Raw genomic sequence first — 20,948 nt, 5'->3', positions numbered from 1 at the left:
TACATTTGTAAACAGAATCTTAAACAGTAGTAACATAAATCAGACTATGATTTGTGAACAATCAGAATCAGCCACTCTACTTTTTTTAAACAAAAACAGTATTTAAATTTGAATTGATAAAAATTTAATGTGTAATGATTAATTAAACGAATTATCATTTTCATTTATTTGAAAATATATTATTCTTCTCTTATAGCAATAACATAATATGGTAATTATAATTGAGTGAAAAATCACATCAAATAAACTATGATGTATATGAATGATGGTATTTATTGCTTAATTTTAACTTTCTTTTGTACGATACTATTACTATAGAACTTTTTAAAATTTTCAATAGATTTTAGAGAAATGATATTTGTAGTTTGTACAACCATTTTCTTACAACTTTAAAACAACTTTCTCTCTCATACTCATGTGATGTTGTTATCATTTCTCTTCATTTTTCTCTCTCATTGTTTTTGACCAATAAAATAAAAAGAAAGAAAAACAAAGTTGTCAACAAAGTTAAACCCACTAGATTTGATATTACAATTTTAAAGTACAATACAACAAAATTGTAAATTTACAACTGATGAATAGTTACAAATTTACAACCATAATCAAGACATCGCTTCAGTCACAATTTGAATACTATACGATTGAAATTGCAATCACATAGCTCTAAAACCAGAATAAAGAACTAGCAACAAATAAAGCTCAAAGAATATCATACTATGCCGGATATTCAAAATAAAACTACAACCCAGAAAATGTGAAGGGCGTCATTACCTTCATAAATTCTCTACGACTTGCTGAGCATTCGATTTTTAATTTTAATTCGAATTTTGGGTGCACCTGATGTACCTTCGGGTGGCACCGGTTTGGGATCAACCCTTCCGATTTCTGATACAGAATTATAACAACTGGGTTCAACAGATTTCAGCTGTTTTGCATCATTAACTTCAGGCTCCTCTTTCTTACATGACAAGTCTATGGAGGATCTTTTTGCTTCATTACTTAGCAGTTTTGCCAATTCTTTTTCCTTCCGTTTTTTCTCTTTCTTCAATCGTTTTCGCTCCAAATATTCTGGGTCATTTTGCTGTCCCTTGTGACTTTCGCGTTTACGTTTCTTATCCTTATCTTTGTGTTTATGTTTCCCGCGAGCAGGAACTTCTTTGCCACATGATTCTCCAGCTTGATCAAATCTAGTAACTGAAAGTGTTTGAAGGCTGGCAAATCGTCGTGCATCAGCATCTATATTGTTATCTTGAATAATACTAGACGGTGAAGGATCTTCAGGCTGAACTTGAGAGTAAACTACACTTGAATCGGCAGTGCATTGGAGTTCTTTGACCAATTCATCACCATCACTCAAAATCTTTGCACTACCGATGCTGGCAGTCATGCGGGAACCAGGATTGTAACAAGAATTAACTTCCTCAATATTATGATTACTAATGCTAACAGTCTCGGCAAAATTCCTCTGAGGTGCATCTACTGAAACTGAACTGCTAGCTCCGTGATCAGTTTCATTACGACCACCTAAAGAACGTTCAAGCAGTTGATTATCAGTATCAGCCCTACTGGTGGCAGAAGATTGTTTAACCTTGATTTTGAATAGCCTTTTTCTTTCATGGCTATTGGATACAGTATCTGTTTCCTTGGAAATTTCATTGGGAGCTTCAATTGGTGCTTCAGGGGGCAATCCTGTTAAGTCCTCTTTGGAAGTCTCCAGGGGCACATCCTTTAGAACTTCGACATGTACTTCTTTGGGAGCTTCAACAGTTTGGTCCTTAGGAGCTTCATTAAGTGCATCCCTTAAACCTTCAGTTATGATCAAATCTTGTGTAAGGTTTTGGGTGGAACTTGGCAGTTCCAAAGGTTTACTGTCGGAATCAATAACAAATAGGTTCCTCTGATAGTTAGATGCACCCGTAAGACTCATATGTAATGTTCTACTTTCTCTGGGAATTCCATGTAGAGTTGGGGGTCTGCAACATCATAATGGACTTTTAGTAAAACAAACGCACAAAAATTTATAGTAGGAAAGTATAAATTGATACAAACAGTAAATTAATATATTTTATGATTTCCTATCAAACAAAATTATCAAATTTCAAATACACCCCCCAGAAAAATAAATGGTCATGAAAATATTTCCCAAAAAGACCCTGCTAAGAAGTACCAAACCTAAAAATACCACAAAAATATACCCTTCCAAATTAATTGATTAGGCTATCAAAATTACTCAAACAGCTGAAGGAAATTCTCAACAATATTTACATTCCATTGATTTGAATGGACTACAAGAATAGAAGAGACAAAGTACATGTTAGTAAATAGGTGAATAAAAACGTAGGCAGGACCCAAAACATAGTTTATGAAAATTTCACAATAAACTCTTTTCTAGTGAAGGCTACAAATGAAACAGCTGGTGAATAAAAAAAACCATAAACAACTGCCTCAGGTACATACAATATTCACACAACAGGTTAACAAATTGGTGAGGTAGCTTTCATTTCAACAAAGAGAACATTCTACCTTTTTGCCAGTATTTGTAATATGCAGAATAAATAATGACGAAGAAAGACATTGTTAAATGCCATACGCCCTTCCAGTAAACTTAGCAACGAGACAAGAGTTTGGCTTGTAATTTCATCATTTGAATTCAAACCATCTCTCATCTGGCATAGCTTCATAACATGGGTGGCCAGTTTTAACTTGCCTGCAATAAAGGAATGTAAATTTAAATTGCATTTAATCATGGGGAAAACAAAAATGAAAAGAAAAAGTATATTGAGACAGAAGAAGGAATCTTGCACAAGATATAGTGAGTATGTGATTTACATATAATAGAGGGTAAACTAAATGGAAGTATAGTGAAGCAGAAGAGTGATTTTTGCACAGGTTAAGGGTAAACCAAAGTTGATAATGAAAGTACACAACAAAAGAGTTGATAATGGAGGGTAAACTAAATGGAAGTATAGTGAAGCAGAAGAGTGATTTTTGCACAGGTTACGGTAAGGGTAAACCAAAGTTGATAATGAAAGTACACAACAAAAGAGTGACTGTTGCACAAGATGTAGAGTATGTTCCTTGCATATAATCAAGGGGAAATCAATGATGAAAATGAAAGGAAAAACTAGAGTCAGAAAAGCGATTTTTGCACAATATATAGTTTGAATTTGCAACATTGAAAACCCAGACAATCATGAATCATGTGATCAGATATAAAATCCCCCGTGCATATTAAGTAGTAACCGATCTTCTGGCTCAATTAATTGAAATTTGTAAAACCAATATTCAAAAAGATTTAACCAATAATTGAATATTAACCATCCAAAACCAAACTTTAGACAAACTAAGAATATTTTGAAACCAGTCCAACTTTAGCTAGGTTCTGATAGATGGTTTTAATTTCACCAACTCTATATCAGTCCAACTTTAGCTAGGTTTTTATAGATGGATATCCTTTCACCAATTTTAAACCATTTTCTAGATTGCCAAACAACATCATAATCCTTTCTAGGGAAATCATTCACAACCTCTTAAGGAAGGCTCCTCCTCAACATATTTGGTAAATAAAAGAAGTGCGGAATCAATGCCCTTGCAGTGGAATTCGAGATCAAGGAGTGCTCTGCTTGCTTCAATTCGAACTTGCCAAATCGCTTTTTGGTCTCGAAAAGGCTTTACAAGTTCATATACGCAATCCTGTAGTGAAGCTTTGGTGTTAGATATGTTTATTACAACCTTTGGACGGCAGTATGATACTAAATAAGAAAGCACCTACAAGAGGAATGAATCCTGCAAGCTTTAGGGCAATCTGGGCCAACGTCCGTATACAACCGACGGTCAAGACTCCATTGTAGCTTGGCATGAGACTAGCAGACAAAAATCAGAGATGTCAAATTTAGTTACAATTTAAATTGATAGATCTACCATACATAGTAGGGAAATTATCATTTTACCTATCAAATTGTAAAAGCCGGTCAATGCGCTTGAGGAGTGATGACAATAGGAGAATACTCTGTCATTAGTTTAATCAGACAGGAGCTTAATTATCAAAATGAGGATTTAAGAAAGATTATGATAAAGGAAGTGAGATCCATTTCAATGGTAACTATAAATTAACCGTTATTAAAATATGTACTCCAAAACAAAAAATGTTTGCATGGTTGTTACATAAATGGATATTTCACAGCTTAAAATCGAACATTTTACAAAGACATTTGTCAACTCCCAAATCGCGAAACTTTAAATTCAATAGCTGCTGTTTTGATTAATTATTAGATACTTAAGGAACCAAGATCAGGAAATCTAAGACGCGAGACATGAAAGACTCAGAACGCTAAAATGATTCATGCATGTAATCTTGAGATCAGACGGAGAAAAGTCCACAAACCTGTTGCCCAAACTCAAACTCGCCAATTGATTGGACCAATGCAGCAAGCCAAAACACATCTGAGTAAGGGTTCCCAGTGTTGTCATTGTACTGTAAAAAACAGGAGGAGAAAAATGACGTGAGACATAAAGCTATTAATTGAGTATTTCATGGATCCATGGTGGCTATAGTAAATAAAGCTGAAAGGCAAGACATAGTTGCATAATATACAATTAATATTACATTCTATACCAAAAGTTTTATATAAAAATTACAAAAATCATAAACAAAATTGCATCTAAAAATTAGACAAGCAAAAACCTTCAATAGCTGTAAAACAAATTCGATAGCTTCTCTTGGACTTTTCTTGTCAGCGGCTCTAATCGTAGCTACAGCGTGTGGAATGGCCTATTAACAGTGAATTATTAAACAAAAAATAAGTTGCAAGGTGTAAAAGAAAATATGAAACTGGTTATTATATTATCTAAACACAGGCAGAATACATATATCCCATCAGAATTATCATAGAATGCACAGAGATTAGTGATAAGATAAAAGCAGATTTGCACATTCAATATTCCCATTCCCAAATTTTCAAGTCACCGAGTCTCTGTTATCTTAGATTGTTAAAATCTAAATTTCTTTGGGAGAACTATCAGATTAAAAAATAACATACTTTTGAGCACCTGAGATAATTTCAAAGAACAAGGAGATGATTTTAACTTTCATATCTCGTAAAAATAAACCACAAATCACACTTGCTTTCTAATGAATGGAGTAGCAAAACAAAATAATTAGTTCCATATCAATCCATAACCTTATTAAAGTATGTAAATCAAAATTATAAATTAAAATATGATCAATAAAAATGTATGCCAACAAACCAGCAGTTTAGGCTTAGAACCTAACTCATCCTCGTAAAACCCGTTTGTAATTGAGGACTACCCAAGCCTCATGAGCACTACATGATTGGAGAAACAGGTTATAGTTATTCTTGATGAAAAAAGGAGACTTTTTCCAACTTCACTAGGCAGACTTACATTCTACAATCATAAGTTGCAACTTACACCTAGGGGTTGTTTGGAAATTGGAAGAGCATATTTGATCTCACAACATAAGCACTTATATCGATATTTTGATACACCATGGTGTTGCGTGTTTACTTATTCTGAGGCCTTGAATTTAACATTTATAAGTTGAAACTTACGCCTGGGGATTGTTTGGAAATTGGAAGAGCTTATTTGATGTTATCTCATAACATAAGCACTTACATTAGTATGTAGGTACACCATGGTGTGGTTTGTCTGCTTATTCTCAGGCCTTACAACTCTAACAGATTGTCCTTTAGGTCAAAAGAATGTGGCACATGCCATTTGAGTAAAATGCTATATTTGAAAATAAAATAAAAACATTATATAACCCCCAAAACATCAAAGATGATATGCAAATAGTGAAATCACAAACATACTTTCAACCACATCACACAAGGCATAATTTCATACACATCCTACCTCCTTGCATTACCTCAAGAACGAAATACTCGGCAAAATCGTGAAAATCATTTGGCCTGCCAGAAATATACAACAAAAATAGTCACTTCATGTTCTCAGAGTTAAATGAGAGAAACTGGATAAAAATTACAGCAGCCTTACTTTGGGAGTCCAATGTCAGGATCAAATCTTCGACTCTTGTAAAATTTCACCAAATGGAGTAGACCAGAAAAATCAGTTTCCTGCTAGACAATTAAATGAGGTCAAAATAAGCCCTGATGAAAAAAAACATCACCACTTCTTATCAAGCTAAAAGACTAATTTATATTTTTGGTAGGAGGAATAACAAGTTTAACAAGAATTCAGATTTCATATTTCAATTAATCATATCCATGATATATACTGATACTCATGCCATGCAACAGCTGGTAAAAAATTAGGCACAGGTGTTACCAATGAACTTGACTAACTAAAAAGTAGAATGAATTTCAGAGTTCTAAATGCAGCCACAGATTTTATATGCCATACTTAAAAAGATGCAACCTTCCAGTTGTTTATTCTACACAACTATTCTAATAAATTTGAAATAAGAAATGAATAATTTTTTATTAGGTATTATGATTAATACAATAGTGATTTCCAAGTTATCAAAGGTCGAATATTATATTAACAATTATTATACTAAAACCACATCTGATAACACTTCATGAAGTCATAATGCAATTAGAGTATCCTAGCATTTGAATACCTTGGATGCTAAATTTGCCAATGCAAATGCTGCTTCGATTCTTACTCTCCAGAAAGCCTTTAAATTAGGATCAAAACACATGATTTTAGTGTAAGATTTTAAAAGCAATTATTGAAAATAATATACACTGCACAACGTGTCAAACCTTGGAGTCGGTAAGAAAACCGTTCAGGGCATTTACAACAGAAAATGATAGCTGGGGTGAGGCCTCAAGGGCTGCAATTGCTTGTGCTTGAGCAATAACATCTTTGTCCTTCTCTAATTGGTTAATCTAAAACAACATACCAACTCACTAGAATCAATAAATATCATCAATTATAAAGATTTAATTTAATTTAATTACAGAGATAAAAAATAATGATACCGACAAAATGAATGGGCATGATTGATATCTAACAAGGCCAAAAAAAAAAAAAAAACAGACTAAAACACTGCATCAGTGCATGTTTTATGCAGTTGCCCAAAAACACAGTAAGGTTTAACCAAACAGACCAAAATAGTTCCTCAAAATTGACCATTCTCCTTGCAATAATTAGACTATCCGGGGGACTTAAAACCATACATCCTTACCCACATCTGAACTGGTTAATTAAAATGAACTTCAGCGAGGTACTCCATGTCAGGATCTGCTCTGATCCATAATAAAGGGGACTCGGTACTGCTATATGAAAGAGAAAAGTGTAAGAAACTCAATGACAACACAGCCAAATGATGACAAAAATGGGAAATTAACAAACCTGGAGCGAGTATCCACTGGAGGCACGTCGCCGTTGTCATCAGAGCCATCATGTTTTACACCTTTCTTTGATTTTGGAAGCCGTCTAGCAGCAAGCCTTGAGTGGCATTGAATTTCCAAAAGCTGCCATGCTTCTCCAGCCATCGGTAGAATAGGATGGTCATACATACCATCAAGTTCATACACCCGGATACTCATCATACCAGGCCAGCCAGAATCTCCGTCTCGATTTTCACTATCTGGATTAATATCAAGAACGGCTGTACTTGAAGTCTGCAATGCTGTGCATCCTCTCAACACAGCTAATTCAACGATATTCTTTCGTTTGTTATAGGAAAACCCCATTCTTAGCAGCAGCAATAAGGAAAACATTAGAACATGAACACGGAAAAGCATTCATAAAATGAAATAGAAGAATGACAAGCAACTCCTTATTTATTTCACACCTTAAATCAGGACATCCACAAGAACTGACCCAACGGGGGAAGAAATCTTTAAGAAAAGGACGTTCAAGATTCCCAACCTTGTTAGCAAAATGTCGAAACTGCAAATTAAAACAACATCCATTAGGATATGCTTATCCAAATACTGCGTGGAAGAAGAAGATACTCTTGCATTTCTCTGTTTTAGTGAGATTTTGCAAGGAGTCAAGTATAGCTTTAGGCATCAATTGCAATCAACAAAAAATAATTTACAGCTTTATATTCACAAGATGATTTAAAAGAAGCCAAGAGTGGGTAACTATTCCAGAATTTAAAGGACAAGAAGCCAATTACCTCCTTAGTACTAAGTGTTTTTACGGAACGTGTTTTATCTTGAGCCCGAGTAACTATAGCTTGCAAAATCTACAGACAAAATAAACAGAATCACAATTAATAATAGTCAAATTCTTCTTTCGAGCACATAACTTCCAAAAGGAGGGGGAAAACTTGCATGTAATCAGATCCTAAGAGAAACACGGCAGAAGGATTATGCAACATCATGAATAATAGGAAAAAGTGTGAAATCCAAGAGACCGCTAGAAATATCTCAATGTTCACTGCAACCTATGCTAATCAATCTGCAAATTTCGGAATATATGCGCAAAAGCAAGCTCACTAGACTCCACAACTATGCTTTGATATCCGTGGGATGTACCAGACAACGATAGTTCAGGCTTAAAATTTTATGCTTTAATTACTAACAAGAACCCCCCACTAACTTATCATCAAATCATTTACCTTTTCTTTTAATTTCAGTGGACAGGCACGGTCAATGTTTTCAAAAGAATGTCATTGAATCGATGAAGAGAAAGTCGCAAGGTTTTTAAGGTCCAACCACGATTATAAGATTTTAAGGTCCAACCACAATACTATGCAATACTTGACAATCAATAATCAAATAATAAAATATAATGTACATATGTTGAGTGTGTGATAGAATAATAGGAAAAAAAATTGAAATACATAGAATTATTAAAAAAAATATATACAAAACTAAAATATTTGTATTGGTAACTTTATATAATCTATGCTAGTCTAAAACAGAAACTTAACCAATTACCATGACCTCAAAATAATAGTGGAGCACCATATAGCAAAACCATGTTGCTCTGAAGATTTCAAAGTGATGTTCTTTATTTAAAAATGTTAAATTCATCTTAAAATATCAATATATATATAAATAAAAATAAAAAATAATAATTATGCTAGGTTTAATATTTTACAGGAACTTAGATGGGTAAGAAAACATAATTCTATTTCTACCCACAAGACTTAATCTTGAGTGGTACCAAATCTCGAGTGAAGACCGTATGAAAAGTCATTTAATACATAATAAAATGAGAAGTGAGAACATTATCTATCACTATATGTGTGTTTATATATATAAACACAATAGATTATACAAATATGATTTCAGCACATGGGTTAATGCTTTTCAGACAGAAACTCCACAATAACTTTTTCGCTTATCATCAAATTTTTAGAACTGAATTGGTCAGAAGCGTTATCAAACATACCCTAAAATGGAAAGGGTGAACAGACCGAGAGAGAACATACAGGAAAGCAAATACCAGAAAAACAACAAGAAAACCAATACTTCGTCTAATAGAAAAAACAAATACTCCCTCCATCCCTATATCTAAGCACCCATTTGACTTTATTTTTGTCCCTCAATGTAAACCCCTTTTCAAATTACTAGATGCATTTATTATGTTTTTCCTAAACATACCCCTAATTAATACTACTAATTTGTCTTGCAATATGAAAAGTCAAATTTAATACACATACAAACAAAGGATAATTTGGTAATATTAACACACAAAATAGACACATTAATTACACTAACAACTTATCTTAAGAAATGTGAAAAAAGCAAAGGGAGATTACATACAGGGACAGAGGGAGTATATACCATTGACCGAAACAGCAAAAAGACAAATCAAAACACATCTAGGTATACTAAACACATCTAGGAAGAAGAAAGAGAAACAGTGTAAATGTCAAGAACTCTTACTCTGCAGGACCCATTTGCTTTTCCAACATCTGAACAACTGCCACCTGAACAAAGTAAGGTTTAAAAAGTGAGGAAGATAAAGAACGATGTAATTCAATACTAAACGAGGAAATATATCCACATATTGTTTTTTTGCTATCTAATTAAACGGGGGGAAAAGGAAAGGAAAAGAACATACAGACTTCCATGCTCTTATTCTTCCGTATAAACCAATGCACTGTGTTCCATATAAATCCTTACACGAAGCTGGACAGCTCAAAATTGTTGCTCCACTATCATCAGCTTTGCAAACAGCACAATTTGCCTGCAGATTGATTTATGAGCATAAAGAAAAATGTAATTAGAATAATAACTTCTGCAGACTTAAACTCGGAAGATAATGCTCTGCTGCTTCAACCTAGAATGACATTAACCAACCAAGTTTAACTGGCCTAACAAAGAGCATAATAGATCAAATAAAAAATGAAATTCAACAAGCATATGCAACAAGTAGGAAAATGTAATGAGGATTTGAAATTTAATCAAAAAAGTAGTAGTAGAAAATTAATGAATCAAAACAAACAGCAGAGAAGTAAAAGCCAATTGTGCTTGATTTTTTAGATTTCAAGTCAGCACCTATAAAACCAAAAGCCAACCAGGCGCAGTATTTACAAGTCATGCATGACAACTCCTAAGAGTGACTCCCCGATTGCAATGGTGGCACGACAGATGTTCGCAGCCATAAAGTGCACATTACCATAATTTGTAACAACCTAATGATAGATGAGTAAACCTTCACATTTATCATATTAACCCAAAAATAAAAAACAAACCTTGTATCTCTAGTATCGTGCCTCATTATTACCCAAATGCTTCTTAATAAAAAAATCTGCCAAGCAACCAGCTAGCCCTTCCAAGAGCCACTCTGCAGCATAGAAATAAGCATCCCCCAACCATGTTAGAGGAATAACAATTTCTGCAGAACTTGCAAAAAATCGGATTAAAGCAATAAATTAAGCAGTGGAACAATATCTCATGCCAAGTTACCATCATTTGTTGACTCCAGAGTAATATATACACCAAACCACTGTCTTGCAAGGGCGTAAGCAAGTTTTACCCTAGTATCAATAGTCTGTCACAAAAAACACTATCAATTAGTTACTTGCTTAGCAGTTAGTTGGCAAAGCAGAAAAATCATAGGCAAAAATCACATTAAAAAAAAAACTGGTTCATTATCCACTAAGGCTTTGTTTGGGAGTGTAGAGGAGAGGGGAAGGGAGGGCTTTGGAGGGTGGAAAATATAGGGGGAAAATGAGAAATCTTTCACGTGTTTTGAAAGAGAACTTTTTTTTAGAATGAAAATTAATGCTTATGATTAATATATTTTTAATTTTGCGAATATTATAACAACATAGATTAAATTTGAAGAATTCATATAAACCCTCCAAAACCCCTCAAAACCCTCCTCCAATACCATTTTTTAGTTCCCCCAAATGAGAAGGATTTTGTATTATGAAACAAAAATAAACCCCCCAAAGCCCTCCCCCTCCAATGTCCTCTATTTATTCCATTTGCTCCTTCCTTTTTTCCAAAGCCCTCCCTTGTCCTCCAAACTCGCAAACAAAGCCTAAGGAAAAATTTGATAAAAAAAGTAGAAATGTAAAGGAATTTAAACAATGAACTGACCTGGTCAATAACCTTCTCATCATACAAAACTTGAGAACTAAAGATACTCATAGAGGCTCCTAAACTCAATGATGAAACTACCATCTCAGGCTCTACAAAGACTTGTGTATATGAGTCAAATGGGAAATCTACAGAAAGATAATCCTTATAGCAGCTGTTCACCAATAAAAGTCCAAATATCCAATTGTTAGACAATTTTAAGATAAGATTACTAACTATTTCAAGCAAGTAAAATTGCAATTATCACATGTCAAACCTGAAGGCGCTATGGAAGAACTCCACTGTATGCCGCATTTTAGCCAGATTAGGTGGCAAACACATATGTGATATGAGGCCAAATTGGTGATCGGGCAGAACTTCAAACGGGGCAACAGCCAATGATATCCACCTTGCAGAAACTGGAACATCTAATTTATAGACATATGTTTTCCGAGGAGGATTGTCCTTGCTTAAGACCTGAAAAGGAGAGATGATTCAAGCAAATACAAATTCAAATCAGCGATGCATATAAAATATACAGTGAAAATTTTATTAGAGACAAAAGGAGGTAATTGGAGGAAATGAAGACCGTAAAAACAGAAAAACAAAAACCATAATAGATAAAGGCATCATACATAGTTTACATCTCATTGCATGTAGACAACAATATCAGCCGATCAACTAAAACATAAATAAAATAAAAAATCTTTTCCAACATGGGCAGAAGCCATCCTTTCCTTTTGTTCATGACATGGAAGTAAAAGATAGAGTGGGAAGCTGCTTGAAAGTTTCGCAACACCTAAATGTACTTTTCAAAATTACGAGCTAAATAATACAAGCCAAATCCAACATGCGACCTAGAGATGCACGCGGTGAGCATGGATCGAACATGCGACCTTCAGATCTTCAATCTGACGCTCTCCCGACTAAGCTATCACCGCTAATTAAGCACCACTGGCCAGAAACTAAAACCCGGCCGTGGTATGGCAGAGGTGTACCAACTAACAAAAATGAACAAATTGACTGTGCTAAGTTGATATCAACATATGGCTGACCGAGAGCAACCCCGCAAATCTGCACCAGCCCCAAATTGAAACTCATGCCATAACATGTCAGAGTAGAGTTGAATCAAAAAAGGGTATTTTTGGGATGAGGCTTATCATCCCAAACAAAAAAGAAAAATGAGAAGCAGGAAAAGAAGACAAAAAAAGGAGGGTGAAGTCTGCATCAAATAGACAGATAGGGAGGGAGAGATGTTCAAAGAAAGTCTCCTCCATGCTTAAACCTCAAATATTTTACATAGTAAGCCACAACATCCAGTAACATCATATAAATGAAAAGGAGATAGCATTCCAAATTGTACAACATTCCTACTTCTGGTCTTGTGTGTGAATTATAAGAAAAATGAGAAGCAGGGAAAGAAGACAAGGAGGGTGAAGTCTGCATCAAATAGACAAATACAGGGAGGGAGAGATGTTCAAAGAAAGTATCCTCCATGCTTAAACCTCAAATATTTTACAGAGTAATCCACAACATCCAGTAGCATCATATAAATGAAAAGGAGATAGCATTCCAAATTGTACGACATTCCTACTTCTGGTCTTGTGCGTGAATTATAAATAAATAAATAAATAGGTTGGAAAACTACAATATTCAGTATCCAGTATTCACTATACGAAACAAAGTCATAGCATCACATTTGTTCTGCCAGACATCTCAAAAGCTTCGGTAAAAAACAGCAAAAGAAAGTAATCAATAATCACCATAGGAAGGAAATATCATCAGCATTTTAAAAATGTCTCACATGCTATCAAATTAAAATTTCAGAACACTTGATATCATTCATTTCTACCTGGTACAACAAGCTTCCAGTACTGACAGCCACAAGGTTATGTGCTACAGTGAACTCCAAGTCATAGTTGAACATGAACAACACAAGAAAAACAATTTAATCTCGCGCAGTACGTATGATAAATATTGTTATTACTATAAAATGTGAGCATGCACACACAAATGAAGTGTTAAACATTCCATACCAGCATTGCTGTATATTGTCATCTATACAGGGGAACCAACACCTTGCCCTCCTTATCTGATTATCGGTGTGAAGAACACTGTCTCTGAAGTGAACTCCCGTCTCTGCCTTTTCTATGCTATAGTTAATGCGAACCAGTCTCACATTCTGCACCCAACATCAACCTACATGAGAAAACACAAATAGTAAACCTCACCACAACACCTCATTCCTCACACTTAACCACCCCGTCTTCTAAAATGGTTTCACACTATCCCCCCAATTAAAAACAATATCCAATTTTTTCCTATGAGTGAGCGTTTAGCAAGTATGCATTTCAAAAAGCCAAACTAGGTGGACTCTCATAAAGGGTCATGCTAACAAGTGGCCCTAAAAAATGAAAATAGTTGATGAGTTTTATGTAGAACAAGTTACTTGTTAAAGTTTCAATGTGCTGACTATATTATTCCCAAGATAAAATTTCCTTTTTAGATTTCTCTAATGCACTTGTTAGCATTTCCCTATCCTAAGTCATAAATAAAATTCATTTAACAATGTGATGATGCGAGGGAAATTAAAGCAGGAGATAATGCTAATAAATCAAGCTGTAACCACGGACTTAGGTTCATACGTGATTCAAACTGAAATTACCTATGCACTACAAATAGTCTATTTACTTTCAAAGATTGATTAAAAATTACAAACATATGTACACGTATTATTGATGAATTCGGGATATTGGAATTCAGTCTGTCTAATTACATATATATATCATCATAATATAAAACTCAGCTGCCATGTTTAGGGTTTTGTTTTTTAAATGGCGCTGTATTTAGAGTTCACGAGTCTACTAAAACAAAACTCTCATAAACAGTTCAGCATCCAGATCATCCATCATAAGACAGCAACTATAACCTGCTTAAGAGGCTCGGCAGCGGCTGCGGAATGAAACCCATTTTCAGTAACAGGTTGCTCCTTCTGCTGTTGTTCAGTTTCAGTCTTGGAAGGTTTAAAGCAATTAATTAACAAATTTGGCACAAGCTCCTTCTCCAAAGAAGACAAATACACTGACACAGCAGCATCAGCAGCAGAGCTAGGTGAAGTAACCGAACTCCATCTCTTTTCATCGTCGTTCTGAGAATACTGATGAGGATAATACTCAAACTCCGTAGGTTCACCATCAACCCATACACTCTCAATCCCTAAATTCTCCGCATGTAAACCTACTATCCCAATTTCAGGTACCGCAATTTTCAATTCAGTGTACCTGAAATTTCAACAAAAATTAATCAATTAAACCAGTAATAATGATAATAATCGTAATAATCATAAACAAAAATGCAAATCCTTGATTTGAATTAGGTTATCTAGAATTCGAACAGAATCAATCACGGTAATGATGAGGCCTAATTTGCAATATAATTCAAAGAAAATGCAAAATTTGAAGTGAGTGTAAGAAATGAAAAACGAACCCGTAAACTAAGCGTTTATCCATGTCGATTGAGAGACAGAGCTTTTGGTGTTGAACGACGGCGCCGGAGTTTTCTGGCTTTGGGTCTTCGGGCTTGGGCTTGCGAGGTTTCGCCATGGTGATGTGAGAAAAATATAGCTTCGAGGTTGAAGCGAATCGAAGAAGAGAATCGATTGATTTCACTATCTGTGTGTGATTCTTTTGTTAGTGATGCGTTATTTATAGAGAAGCTTGCACGGTAAGGGCGTGTTTGGATGATGACGATCTTGTGTTTCTTTGTGCCCTACTTTTCTTGCCAACTCAGCAAAATAGCTTTTTCATTCATAGTCATCAAATGAAATGCTCAACAAATTTTACCAAAATTAATTTAATTTAGTTACAATTTAAAAATGCCGAAATTGTTAGGCCGGATATCATGATCGGGGTTCGAATCCTGGTACATGTGTGTGAGTTTATAATGGTTTTGTCATTTCGTCTATCTAAAAAAAAATGTTAATTTTAGTTTTTATTTTTACATAAACGTTATGCATGAAGTTTTTGTACTTTTTTTACATTGAAAGGGGGTGAAACTTTGAGTAAAAACTAGAAATAAATTAATTAATTAATTAAAGAGTAAACTATTAAATGAAGAGGTTTAGCTATAACATAAATCACAATCAAATGTGCTTAATTGCTTTGTGGTTGACATGTTTGATTTACACATGTCAATTTTCTTAAAAAGTCTTCCTAATATGTTTTAAGAGCGATGTCTAATCTTTGAATCTTGTAATGGTTTAAGGGTGCGTTTGATTTGCTAAAAAATAAAGAACAGGACAGAACAACTTTAGTTGTCCATTGTTTGATTTGCAAAACTGTTTCAGGTACAGGACAAACTAGAGGCAAGGGACAGGACAAAAACTCATATTTTTGTCCCTCACCAAACCACAGCACAACTTTTTGTCCCACGTACAAGTTGTCTAAAATACCAAAATAGCATTTTGTCCCTCAAAAATCGTATAAAACAAAAAATTACTCAATGCCATAAAAAATTTGTCCTGTGCTGTTCTGCCTTGTGTTGTACTGTTTTATCTTGTACTGTTCTGTCCAGTACTTGCTGTTTTACAAACCAAACACACCCTAAGTTTCTACTTTGAAAAAGTCTCGATTTTTAACAAAAGATAACCTCCAAGAAATAGTCCATGACTCAGTTTTATAAGTTGATGTTGTTCCTAGTTTTTTCAACAATGTAGAGTTTACTTTCGGGCAAGTTCATATTTACTCCATTTAAGTTTGTTTTGTTTACTACCTATGCATAGATGTGTGACATGTGACAAATAAAAATACAAAAGTTGTGATTAAAAATATTGATTTATTTAATAAAAAGGAAAATATTTCTTCCTTGAACTTTGGTTCCATCTTCTTCCCCATGGTTACTTCTCCCTCTTCCTGTCACAAAAGTTATCAACAAATTATTGTACAAATATCATTTCTTTTAATCTCGGAACAAGACTATTAAAGTTGTTATTTTGGATGAAATAGTACGATCTTTAATTTTATTTGACAATTTTTTTTTTTACAATATTATTTTAGACACATCAAAATCTTAATACCAGATCTCCCTCTAGATGTGTGCCAACCATAGTGAATCGTATGAACACTCTATAGGTTGAAGAGGAAGGTATGTTAAGTTATATAATCAACAACCTCTTATCTCTTATCTCTTATTTATTAAAGTTAACCCGGACGCTAACTGTTGCCCAAATTTTAACCTAAATTTTATGCTTATTTTTACTGTATTACCCCTGTTTAATTAAACCTATTGAATTTAGTTAATTTAATTAATTTAATCAAAATCTTATTTTCAAACGGAGAGACCTCTTATCTCTTATTTATTAAAGTTAACCCCGACGCTAACCGTTTCATCGTATAATCGTTGCTCCTATTTTCAACTCATCGTTGCTACTTTGTTTTTACTAAACGGAGTCCATCCTATAACAGTTTCCTCCTATTTTGTTTCCCTGCTCCTACTTTGTTTGCAAGATAAACAATAACAAATATATACTACTAAATCTTGAGGTGTGGCGGTACTTAAAATTTTTAGAAATTGGAACTTTAGAATATAATTGTTCTTGAATGTATGATTTAGGGTATCTCTATCACCCCTAATTTTCCAAATGTTGTTGGCTTCTACTTGGAAATAAGAATAAAACTTAATAGACTGATCAATTCAATATGCTATATTTATTATTATAAAAAAATATGAGTGGATGATAAGAAAAAAGAGAACATGAGTGGACCTTTAATTAAAAAAATAAAATTTAGTATAAGTGAACCAAGTGGATATGAAAGCATGGGTGGCGAACAGTTAATATGCACGAGTTCTATAGGGGTCTTATATATTTCATGGGTGGCGGCTGCCCCTTTTCATTAGTACCTAGCTCCATCCCTGTACTTAACCTATAACGTTACGTTACGGTAACAAGGACGATGTCATGGAAAACTATGTTATGGTACAGTACCAACGTCTATGCTTCTTAATATTATGAAATACTATATGACAATCATGACATTCATCTAAACTATTTTGTTACCTATTACCGTCAAATATTACATTTCATATGACCCGTGCTAACGATGGTCTAGTTACTTTATATTCTTGTCAAGTGAAATAATCTTACATGTTGGATATCCTGATATAGTTTATGCCATAGACTCCATTGTTGGATACGTCTTTTGTCGACACGACGTATACCCTCTCTGAAGCATGTGATTCTTCTAGAAATCAAAACTCCATGTAAAAACCATATATTTAATTAAAATTGATTCAACCCGGTCTGACCTTAAAATTAAAACACAGGAGCACATCGGTTTAATATTAAGTTTGCTTTCGATTACCTTATGTATTAACTGGATAAATGACTTAAAAAAATTAAATCATGTTTATAAACCGTACATCCTATGATTCTATAAGGAGTGGTCATTTAATAAATTTGAACGTTGTTTAGTGTTTTAATAAAATTTCAAAAGTTTTAGTACAATTGTGAAAAATTATGCACAGTTAGTAAAATCACATGTGCTTAAAACTTGGTTAGCTTATGTACAAATTGATGTTAAAATTTATTTTTTGACTTCATCAGTGTATGTAATCACGCAGATATTTATGATGGATGATGATAACCCAAATTATTACAAGGTTATATTGTAAAATGTCTTGATAATGTTACAATTCAATCCAAAACAGTCACAATGGATACAATCATATAGAATGACATTAAAAAATTTAAAGCTTTTTAATGCCATAACTAAATTCATATCACTGTTAAAAAACAATAAGACAACACTAAGATGCTATGCATGACCTATACTTTATACTTCATTGTGTATTACTATTATACTCCGAACTCTGAAGTATTAGGTTAGGAGGTCCAATTCCATATCACCACACAGTTGAATGAGAAATTATCAAAATAACTATTAGAAACATGTTTTCAGTGAGCCCCACATTTTTTGGATGGGTAGATAAATTATCTAAATAAATATACGAACGAATAACCATAATCCAAAGTTTTTTTTTCCTTACCAACCCTCCATGCTTAACGCACAATCTACAAAATCTCAAAAACAACTATCGGATGTTCACATTCTATAATACGCATTGAGTTTTTTCATCTATTTTAAGGGAAAAAAACTAGCCACAGTTCATCCGTGACTAACTACTTATTATGAGGATCTTTACAACAAGTGTGTGTGTGTGTAAACATTCAAATTTTAGCATCTAAACACATGGAGGACGGGATATAACAAATTCAAAAGTTTTTTGCTTGGTTAAGTGTGGCTTAAAATTTACTTTTAAGTGAATAAGTTAAGTAGTGTTCCTAATAGAACTATGATTCCTACTATATCTTTTAACTTAGTTAAGCTCGTGGGAAGAATTATTTTTTTTTTTTGGCTAAATTGATCTGTTGGTCCCTTAACTTAATTATTTTTGTCAATTTGATCCCATAAGTTTAAAGTCTGTCAAACAAGTCCCTTAATTCACCTTTCGTTACCTAATGTAGTCCTTTCCGTCATATTTTTTCAAAAAATGTTAAGTCCAGTCCATGTGGGCATTTACGTGGCATAACTATTCATTTTCCAGAAACGTAGAGAGAGAAGGTCCAAACGTAGTGAGAGAAAGCGAAAAAGCAAAAAATGAAGGAAGGAACTTGGTGAGAAGGACGAAGCGGATTGAATGACTGGTTATGGTTGAGTTATGAAAGTTAGAGTTAGGGTTTTTTTGGGTTGTTATTTGAGTTGTTATGTTTGAGTTAAACTGTTTATACGTGTTTGAAGAAGAAACAGGTTAAACTTTTGGATGTTTTTGATTGATTAAAGTTAAAGATGTTTATGATTGTTTAAAGTTAGGGTTTCTTTTTTGGGGTTAGAGGTTTTCTCAGATTTATGTTAGTTTCTTTTTTGGGGTTACAAGTTTCTATGGTTTTGAAAATGAAAAAGGTGGATTTTGTCTACGTATGTGTGTATTATAATGGTTTAGAGTTTACTGTTTGTTGCATTTGGATGTATCTGTCATGTAGCTATTATTAAAATACAAGGAATTTTTGTCTATTTTCGAAATATGTGCCAATATTCTGATTTGAGTATTGTTTATTTCATTGTTAAAACAGATGGAAGGTAGATTTGAGGTTGTGTTTCACCACCAGGGTAGGTTTATTGGGTTAAATAACTTAGATTACTATGGTTGTGAGGAAGTTTGGTCTGTTGATGAAGATTTCTGGTCTTATTTTGCAATAATAGGGAAGGTTAAGGAAATGGGCTACCCCATGATTGAGGCTCTGTGGTATTATGACCCAAATATAGATGGTGAGATTGCTAGGTTAAGGGATGACACTGGGATTAGAAGGATGAAAAACATTGTTGAAAACTATGATAGAGTCCACATATCATACTTATATCTAATCTTTGTTAACATTGCTAATGACTTTGCAAACCCTAAACCTAAATGGTTTTGGCTCCAAAACAAGGGAGACCGTTGGATCTCATCATTTGGCTAAGTATGCATCTCATCCTTTGATCTAATCTGAGTCAAACTTTCAAATTTGATGTATATTTCCTATGCACTTATCCAAGTTTTGACTCATTAATTATCCTCCAATTTCCAAATTGACTCCACACTTATCGATGTCCACCTCTTTCTCCTTCATTTTTAAGTTCTCTTCTCTCCTCTCCCATTATTCCTTCTTTATGTGTTGGAATTCAGATTGCTTTTACTCAAAAAAATCTCTTTCCCCTTTGAGTTGTTCATCTTCCACCTCACTCTCAGACATTCAAACAAAATTATTTGTCGTTGCCGCTCTCTCCGTCGCCGCAGCTCTCTCCTGTCGTCGTCCTTCACCGATGCTCTCGATTCCGACATCACCTTCGTCGTTGTCGTCTGCGGCATCGTATCAGCCAGGCAAACAAAAAGAACATAACAATTTTTCCACCTAAAACCTGCCACTCCATATAAAGAGAAAGAAGCCATCGTTGTTCATATTTGCTAATTTTGCAAAGTTTCTCTCAAGGTAATAGCTTTTCCCTTTCTGTGAATTGAATTGTGTTATGAGTCTAATCACTCTCCACCTCTAAGATGATTTTGAGATTGATGGTGCTTGGTGCTACTTTGCTTTTGTAACTGTATTGCCAACCAGTAGTGATTTGAACGAAAATTAGTATCAAACAATGATTTGGAACTCTCCTTTTATATTATTTATTTTAAGCCACTTTTAGAACCTATATTTGATTTATTACGTGCTCTGAATAATGCTTTTTCATGTTGTTATTGATTACTGTCTTATGCCTGCACACATCTTTCTATGTAAGAGATTGTTTCAAATATGAAGTTTTAAATGTAAAGATTTGGTTGAGATATTATATTATTGAATTCACTGTCTAATTTCTCTCAGTTTTTTTTTTCTCTCACTAAATTTGCAAAGATGTCTGGAGTTTATTTATGGTAAACCACCAACTT

General features: G+C 33.9%; 1 protein-coding gene and 1 non-coding gene across 2 annotated transcripts; both read right to left on the bottom strand.

Annotated features, from left to right (window-relative positions):
* Positions 1-495: 495 nt before the first annotated feature.
* LOC25481544 (transcription initiation factor TFIID subunit 2) lies at positions 496-15,172 on the bottom strand. Its single transcript, XM_039833512.1, is given in 26 exon segments — positions 496-1,973; positions 2,524-2,707; positions 3,528-3,693; positions 3,773-3,863; positions 3,951-4,009; positions 4,385-4,474; positions 4,685-4,771; positions 5,888-5,930; positions 6,016-6,095; positions 6,602-6,658; positions 6,747-6,872; positions 7,172-7,259; positions 7,339-7,683; positions 7,784-7,881; positions 8,114-8,182; positions 8,267-8,283; positions 9,844-9,877; positions 10,012-10,137; positions 10,646-10,737; positions 10,860-10,944; positions 11,499-11,652; positions 11,755-11,954; positions 13,330-13,396; positions 13,514-13,659; positions 14,407-14,758; positions 14,964-15,172. Coding segments are annotated over 26 exon segments (4,161 nt in total). The 5' UTR covers positions 15,080-15,172; the 3' UTR covers positions 496-784.
* On the bottom strand, positions 12,346-12,418 carry TRNAF-GAA (transfer RNA phenylalanine (anticodon GAA)). Its single transcript has one exon. It is a non-coding gene; the product is annotated as a tRNA-Phe (tRNA).
* Positions 15,173-20,948: the final 5,776 nt, after the last annotated feature.

This window comes from Medicago truncatula, chromosome 4 (genome assembly GCF_003473485.1).
Source record: "Medicago truncatula cultivar Jemalong A17 chromosome 4, MtrunA17r5.0-ANR, whole genome shotgun sequence".
NCBI classification, from domain to species: domain Eukaryota; kingdom Viridiplantae; phylum Streptophyta; class Magnoliopsida; order Fabales; family Fabaceae; genus Medicago; species Medicago truncatula.
Note: the sequence above shows the minus strand (reverse complement) of the source record. Positions and strands in the feature narration are given on the sequence as shown.